Source organism: Dipodomys ordii, unplaced genomic scaffold (genome assembly GCF_000151885.1).
Source record: "Dipodomys ordii isolate 6190 unplaced genomic scaffold, Dord_2.0 Scaffold221, whole genome shotgun sequence".
Taxonomy (NCBI): domain Eukaryota; kingdom Metazoa; phylum Chordata; class Mammalia; order Rodentia; family Heteromyidae; genus Dipodomys; species Dipodomys ordii.
Window position 1 is genome coordinate 210933 of NW_012267437.1, and position 8357 is coordinate 219289.

Sequence of the window (8357 nt, forward strand, 5' to 3'; positions counted from 1 at the left end):
GGGTTTTCAATTCTATTTCATTGGTCCTCAGGTCTGTTCTTGTGCCAGTACCAAGCTGTTTTGATTACTATAGCTTTGTAGTAGAGTTTGAAATTTGGTATTGATATTCCTCCAGCAATGTTCCTTCTGTTAAGGATTGTTTTTGCTATTCAGGGTCTTTTATTGTTTCATATGAATTTTTGGATTGCCTCTTCTATTTCCTTGAAGAATGAGCTTAGAATATTGATAGGTATTGCATTGAATTTGCAGATATTGGCTTTTTCTCATAAGTTTGGTGCTCTACCATTTGAACCACACCTTCACTTCTGGATTTTTGCTGGTTAACTACAGAAGAGTCTTGGGGATTTTTCTGCCAGGCTAGCTTTGAACTAGGATCATCAGATCTCAGCATCTCGAGGTTAAAATAAAAACAAAACACCTCTCATTGCTAGTGGCTCACACATGTAATCCTAGCTACTCAGGATCCTGAAATCTCAGATTCACAGTTCAAAGCCAGCCTGGGTGGAAAAGTCATTTACTCTTTTCTCCAATTAACCACCAAAAAGCTGTGGCTCGAATGGTATAATGCCAACTCTGAATGGAAAAAACCTAAGGAATAACACCCAGTTCCTGATACCCCAGTACTGGTTAAAAAGAAGAAGAAGAAGAAAAAAAAGAAACCGGTTCCAGAAGTGACTTATACTTTTTTTTTCTTTTTTTTTTTTAGTCAGTCATGAGACTGAATCTGGGCCTAGGTGTTGTCCCTCAGCTCTTTAGCTGAGTCAAGGCTAGTGCCCTACCACTTGAGCCACTTCCGGCTGTTTTCTTTTTGCTTATGTGGTGCTGGGGAATCGAACCCAGGGTCTCATTCATGCAAGGCAAGCGCTCTACCACTGAGCCACCTTCCCAGCCCCTACTTATACTTTTTGTAAAGAAAGGAAATTAGATCCTGAAAGTATTGCACTTGAAAAGAAATAGTCATCCTAAGGAAATAAATATGAAAACAAACCCTTTCCAACATATATAATTATCTATCTATCTATCTATCTATCTATCTATCTACGTTGTTGGTCGTGGGGCCTGAACTCTGGGCCTGGGCGCTGTCCCTCAGCTCTTCAGCTCAAGGCTAGCGCTCTACCACTTGAGCCACAGTGCCAGTTCCGGCTTTTTCTGCTTATGTGTTCTGAGGAGTCGAACCCAGGGCCTCATGCATTCAAGGCAAGCACTTTACCACTGAGCCACCTTCCCAGCCCCTCCAACAGATAATTTTATAACATGTACACAGCAGACTTGGGGATTTTGTGATCAAGATGATTTAAATTAAGTTCAGGTCAGACACATATTTCCCACTTCTGCTCCTCGCTATTTTAGCTCCTTTCTCCTCCCTGCCCATTCATTTACTCCCACAGCAGTAGTGGCTATCCAATATGTTGGTACCTGGCCATCACAGAGTTCAACCAGGGATACTCGTTCTCGACCTGCTTTAATGAGCTTGCTCTGGAACAGCTTGCCATCAAAGTAAATCCAGGGGCAACAATGTTCCCAAGGGACTGGCTGGCCACAGGCATCATTAGCAAATAGAGCTGTGTCAACGCCACTCATGAAGAGGGCAGCAAGCTGGATTCCTCGGGCATCTAGTTTCTCAATCTGAAAGTATGACAGAGGAGAAAATATTATTAAGAATGTACAAACAAAGAACTATAGATGAAACATCCCTAATCTGAAATCTTTTCTCCCCCTAGTACTGGAGATTGAACACAGTATACTTGCTAGGCAGGTAGTGAACCAGTTAAATCCTCTTGCTTTTAGTTATTTTTTCAGGAGGAGTGTCTTCTTGCCTGGGCTGACCTAGACTGATTCTTCTAACTTATGCCTCTTGCATAGCTAGAAGTGATAGGCATGTGTCACCATGAGCAGTGAAAAATCTGAAATATTTTGGAACATTGTATGCTCCAAAATCTGAAACTGTCTCAACACTGGCATGATATCAAAAGTGAAAAATTCCATACTTGGCCTCATATTGACTCTAAGCCAGGCATGGTGGCTCAAGCCTATAATCCTAGCTACTTGGGAGACAGAGATGGTTCCAGGCCAGCAGGGACATAATAGTTCATGAGATTCTATCTTAACTAATGGCTGGGTATAGTGGTGTGTGCTTGTCATCACCAGGTATAGCCCAGGCTAAAGGGAGACCTTACCTCAAAAGGAACCTATGCAAAAAAAGGAACCAATGCAATAAAGGACTAGAGGTGTGGCTCAAGTGGTAGAGCAGCTGCCTTGTGAGTGCAAGTATCTGAGTTCAATCCCCAGTATTGCCAGAAGAAAAAAGGGTTAATGATAATTTTACATATAATGGGGAAAAGTAGGAACAAAGTGACCAACATTATAATAATTAAATGATATATCCTGTGATAAAATATGTGCTAAAATTTTTTGGCACATAGAACATATGAAGTTCCTGCCCTAGCTTCCTGAGTGCTGGCATTATGAATGTGTGCTATTACATTTGGATAGATGCAAGTTTTCAAAATATTTTCAACCAGAGGTTAGTTGAATCTGCAGATGCAGAAAATTCAAGTAAAATTACACAAACAATATCTTAAATATTTAGAAGCACAATCCCTAGTACCACATACATACACATAAAAAGATTGAGAAAACAGCAAGATTTTCACAGTGGCATGTTAGACAGTTTAATAGGAAAAAAGTAAGTAATTGTAGTTCCTCTCCTAGGTGTGATCTGATGTAAGGAGCTACTCCAAGACCCAGTAATACTACATTTAGAACAGAAAGGAACAACTCATTATGTATATTATACACATGCATTATTTCTTTGGTTGAAATCCCTTAAAAGATTTTACAAGTCCTTGTGAGTGAGTGAGTGAGTGTGAGTGTGTGTGTGTGTTGCGGGCATGGAATATAAAGCCTTTTTACTTGTGTGTATTAGCACTAGGACTTGAACTCTGGGCCTGGGTGCTGTCCCTCAGCTCTTCAGCTCAATGCTAGAGCTCTACCACTTGGGCCAAGCACCACTTCCAGCTTTTTCTGTTTATGTGGTGCTGAGGAATCGAACCCAGGGCCTCATGCATGCAAGGCAAGCTCTCTAACACCTTCCCAGCCCCGAATCCCATGTATTTTAAGGCCACTTCTGGCCTTTTCTGTTTGTGTGGTACTGAGGAACTGAACCCAGGGCTTCATGCATGCTAGGCAAGCACTCCACCACTAAGCCACATTCCCAGCCCTCACCTTGCATTTTTTTTTTTGGTTCTGGTCATGGGGCCTGAGCTCTGGGCCTGGGCGCTGTCCCTCAGCTTTTCAGCTCAAGGCTAGTGCTCTACCACTTGAGCCACAGCGCCACTTTCAGCTTTTTTCTTTTTGCTTATGTGGTGCTGAGGAATGGAACCCAGGGCCTCAGGCATGCAAGGCAAGTGCTCTACCACTGAGCCACCTTCCCAGCCCTCACCTTGAGTTCTTGAAGTTGATCTGGTTCATAAAGTTGGGTAGATACTGCTTGTGCAAGAAAGGTGTCTAGCTCATGGCGATGCAGGATTCGGCCACCAGGCCACTGAACCATGTACCTAGAAAATAAAACCATCATGACTAAGTTAAAAATAAACCTTACAGTCGAGTGCTGGTGTTCATGCCTGTAATCCCAGCTACTCAGGAGGCTGAGGTCTCAGGGGTGCTATTCAAAGCCAGCCCGGCCAGGAAAGCCCTTGAGACTCTTATCTTTAATTAACCACCAGAAAACTGGAAGTGGCACTGTGGCTCAAGTGGTAGAGCACTTGCCCTGAGCTGAAGAGCTCAAAGACAGGAACCAGGCCCAGAGTTCAGGCCCCATGACCAACAAAGAAGAAAAAGAAAAGAAAAAGAAACCTTACATGTTTCATGTAACAAGCATTTAAGGACCTATCACCACGATAGTGGGCAACATGGTGTTATCTCAGCATGTGGGAGGCAGAGGCATGAGAACGGCGGGTTTGAAATCAGCCTGAAGTACAAAACAAATTCCAAATCAGCCTGGGACTCGTTAAAACAGCAACAACAAGGACTATGTTTGTAGCTCAGTAGAATAATGATTGCCTAGCACACACAAGGCCTCGGTTCCATACCTAGCAGCACACACACACACACACACACAAATCTGTCCCTGACTCAAGCCTAAGGCTAGATTTTTGCCACTATCCAAGATCTGATAACTTGTCTGGGTGCCAGAGAAGATAGGCAGGTCTATAAATGATAAATGACAGGACAGTGTATTAAATACCAAGAGTAAACAATGTACAGGATTTGGCAAGGTGCAAATGGCTGACACCTGTAATCTTCACTACTCAAAAGGCTGAGATCTGAGAATCATAGTGTAAAGCTAGCCCTGGCAGGAAAGTTTGTAAGACACTTATTTCCAATTAACCACCAAAAAACCGGGAGTGGAGCTGTGGCTTGTGCAAAAAAGTGTTAGCCTTGTGCAATAAAGCTCAGGGACAGCTCCTAGGCCCTCAGTTTGTGCTCCAAGGCCAGAACATACAAAAAAAAGAATGTACAGGATTTTATGAGCACAGAAAAATTCAATGAGTACAAAAATTCAGAAAGTCAAAGGAGGAAGTAACAATGCTCGATAGGAAATATACTCATTACCTTACTCATGTGACTGTAACCCTCTGTACAGTATCTTTACAATAAAAAATATATACAAAAAATAATAAAGAAAAACATTCAGAAAGAGTTAGATGCCAGTAGCTCACGCCTGTAATCCAAGCTACTCAGGGAAGCTAACATCTGAAGATCATGGTTTGAAGCCAGCCCAGGTAGAAAAGTCCCTATGAGACTCTAATCTCCAATAAACTACTCAAAAAAAAACTGAAAGTGGTACTGTGGCTCAAGTGGTAGCACAAAGAGGTTCAGGGACAGCACCCAGGTCCTGAGTTCAAGCCCCAGGACTGGCAAAAAAAAAAATCAGAGATAGCACACCATAAAGGTCAGCAGGATCTGAATTTCAAGGTGTCTATATAATTCAGTGAGATCCAGGATAGGAAAAAGCCATTCTAGATTGGGGAAAGAGTATGCACAGTATTGCTATAAGTAAGTATATTTGGATAGGAGGGAAGATTAGAAAGTAGCCCGGATCAAGAATGGTTTCCAAACAGTGTTATGGAACTTGGACTATTATCCTGGAATTGTGGAAAGACATGTAAGGATTTCAGCAAGACAGTGATTTTGACCAGTTTGATACTGACTGGCTCAGAGGGTAGGAGTTAAATAGGCATAGATATAGGCTGGGAGTATGGCTCAGTGGTACAGTGCTTGCCTAGCATGCATGAAGCCCTGGGTTTGATTCCTCAGTACCACATAAACAGAAAAAAGCCTGAAGTAGTGCTGTGGCTCAAGTGGTAGAGCACTAGCCTTGAGCCAAAGAAGCTCAGAGACAGAACTCAGGCCCTGAGTTTAAGCCCCATAACAGGAAAGAGAAAAAGGCATAGATACTACCTAGGAGGCAATTGAATATGTGGCCAAAATGGGATTGAATTAATACATTGACAAAAGTCACAGACTTGGCCAGGGGATAAAGACAAGAGCCACCCAGGATTTATAAATAGGTAGGATTTGGTCATCAATATTTTTTTTGTGTGTGATGCCGGAGATTGAAAAGCAAAAGTCCAAGATTTTTTTTTGTGCTGGTCCTAGTGCTTGAACTCAGGGCCTGGGTGCTATTCCTGATCTAAGTTTTTACTCAAAGTTAGCGCTCTAACACTTGAGACATAGCTTCACTTCCAGCTTTTATTTTTGGTAGTTAATTGGAGATGAGTCTCACCAGCTTTCCTGCTCCAGCTGTCGTCAAACCGTGATCCTTAAATCTGTCTCCTGAATAGGATAACAGATGTGAGCCACTGGTGCCTCGTTCGTGTGTGTGTGTGTGTGTGTGCGCGCGCGCGCTGGGTCTTGAACCCTTAGCTTTATCTTTTTTCTTTTTCTTTTGCTTAAGGCTGGTACTCTATCACTTGAGCTATAGTTCCACTTCCAGCTTTTTGTGGTTAATTGAACATGAGTCTCATGAAGTTTCCCATTTGGGCTAGCTTGGAACTGTGATCCTCAAATCTGAGCCTTCTGATGCTAAGATTACAGGCCTGACACACTGGTGCCTGGCAAAAGTCTCAAGATTCATAGATTTCTGGCTTTGGCAAATGATTAGATAATAGCTCCCAAGATAGGAAATCTACTAATTCAAGAAATAAATACTTATGTATGACTGTTTGAACGGAAGATCCCTACACTGAATATATCTTACTGTTTTAGACATTAAGAATGAAGAAAGCAATAGAGACCCAGAGAGAGAAAAAATACAAATATATCAGGGCAGTCTGTCATTAGCTCTGGGAAAGCACACAAGATAATGGTCATGTATAATTCCTGGAGCTATCCAAGAATTTAGAAACTTGGCATTGTTTCTGAAACTTGTTCTGCTTCTGGGGATTCTGGCCCAGCTACTACTTCTAGGAGAGAGTGTGGTGTTCTAGAAAGAGCCAGGGTTGGGCAACCAGACAGTCTGCTTTGGAATCTAGAAACTTTTATGTTTTTATTTTTTGCCAGTCCTGGGGTTTGAACTCAGGGCTTGGGCACTGTCTCTGACCTCCTTTTGCTCAAGGCTGGCACTCTATCACTTTAGCCACAGTGCCACTTCCGATTTTTTCTGTTTATGGGGTACTGAAAAATCAAACCCAGGGCTTCATGCATGTTAGGAAAGTACTCTACCATTAAACCACATTCCCAGCCCTCCAGAAACTTTCTGAGAACTGTTTCATCCCATGGAATGATTTTTTAAAAACCAGCAAAAAAGCCAGGCACCAGTGCCTATGCCTGTAATCTTAGCTACTCAGGAGGCTGAGATCTAAGTATTGCAGTTCAAAGCCAGCCCAGGTAAGAAAGTCCATGAGATCTTTTTTTAAAATACATTTTTATTGTAAAAATACTAGTCTATAGAGGGGTTACAGTTACATGACCAAGGTAATGAGCACATTTCCAATCAAGCATTGTTACCTCCTCCTTTGTTTTTCTACTACCATCCCTTCCCTCCCACCTCTACAACTATACCCCCCCCGCCCCGCCTAAATTGTGAAGTTCGTTTTTCAACACAGTGTCTTGTACATCTCATTGTTACAATGGGTCAATCTGTGTTCCTATTTAAGCATTTTGTTTTTTCACTTCCCCTCCCCAAATTAGAGAAGTGTATATATAAGATTCAGGGCACTGACATAAAATACAGTGAGACCAGGGGTTCTACCGTGGGGGAGGAACATACAAAGAAACAAAAAAAAAAGGTACATTATGAATACATTAGAAACAATAGCAAGAAAGAAAACATCATTTGTGTCCTTATCTTAGGGTTCATTTTGCTTAACATCATCTTATCTGGTCATATGTACATAGCTTTTGTTTAAAATAAGTTTTTATTGTGAAAATACTTTATGGAGGGGTTACAATTACATGAGCAAGGTAATAAGTACATTTCTTATCAAGCATTGTTGCCTCCTCCTTTGTTTTTCCCCTGTACATAGCTTTTGACCTTTTCTGCTTGTCCTAAACTTATACTAGGTATTGCAAATAAGGGAAGCCATGGGACCTATGTTTCTTTGGGCCTGGCTTACTTCACTTAATATAATTTGTTCCAAGTCTTTCCATTTCCTAACAAATGGGGCAATATCATTCTGATGGAGGAATAGAATTCATATATATATATATATATCACATTTCTTGATCCATTCTGGTAGCTTTAGTGTGGTCTTGTTTGTGATCATTTGGGTAAATGCCCAAAAATGGGATTGCTGGGTCATAGGGGATTTCTCTTTTCTTTTTTTTTGGTCCGGTTGTGGGGCCTGAACTCGGCCTGAGTGCTGTCCCTCAGCTCTTCAGCTCAAGGCTAGCACTCTACCACTTGAGCCACAGCGCCACTTCCGGCTTTTTTTTCTTTTTGCTTATATGGTGCTGAGGAATCGAACCCAGGGCCTTGAGCATGCAAGGGCAAGCGCTCTACCACTGAGCCAACTTCCCAGCCCTCATAGGGGATTTCTATGTGGAGTCTTTTGAGATAATCAAAACAGCTTGGTACTGGTACAAGAACAGACCTTAGGACCAATGAAATAGAATTGAAAACCCAAAAATGAACCCACAGACCTACAGCCACCTAATCTTCGATAAGGGAGCTAAAACAATAGAATGGAAGAAAGACAGCCTCTTCAGTAAATGGTGTTGGCAAAATTGGTTAACTAAAAACTAAAGCTAGATCCTTATATATCACCCTGCACAAGAATCAACTCCAAATGGATAAAAGACCTTGGAGTCAAAGCAGACACTCTGAAAACATTACAGGAAGGAATAGGAGAAAC

General features: G+C 41.8%; 1 protein-coding gene across 1 annotated transcript in view; it reads right to left on the reverse strand.

Annotated features, from left to right (window-relative positions):
• Positions 1-8357, reverse strand: part of Fam120c (family with sequence similarity 120C) — a 130919-nt gene that overhangs the window by 15559 nt on the left and 107003 nt on the right. The window contains exons 11-12 of the mRNA XM_013035804.1: positions 3443-3557; positions 1417-1626 (exon numbers count right to left, since the gene is read on the reverse strand). Coding sequence (XP_012891258.1) covers positions 1417-1626; positions 3443-3557 — 325 coding nt within the window. The remainder of the gene's footprint in view (positions 1-1416; positions 1627-3442; positions 3558-8357) is intronic.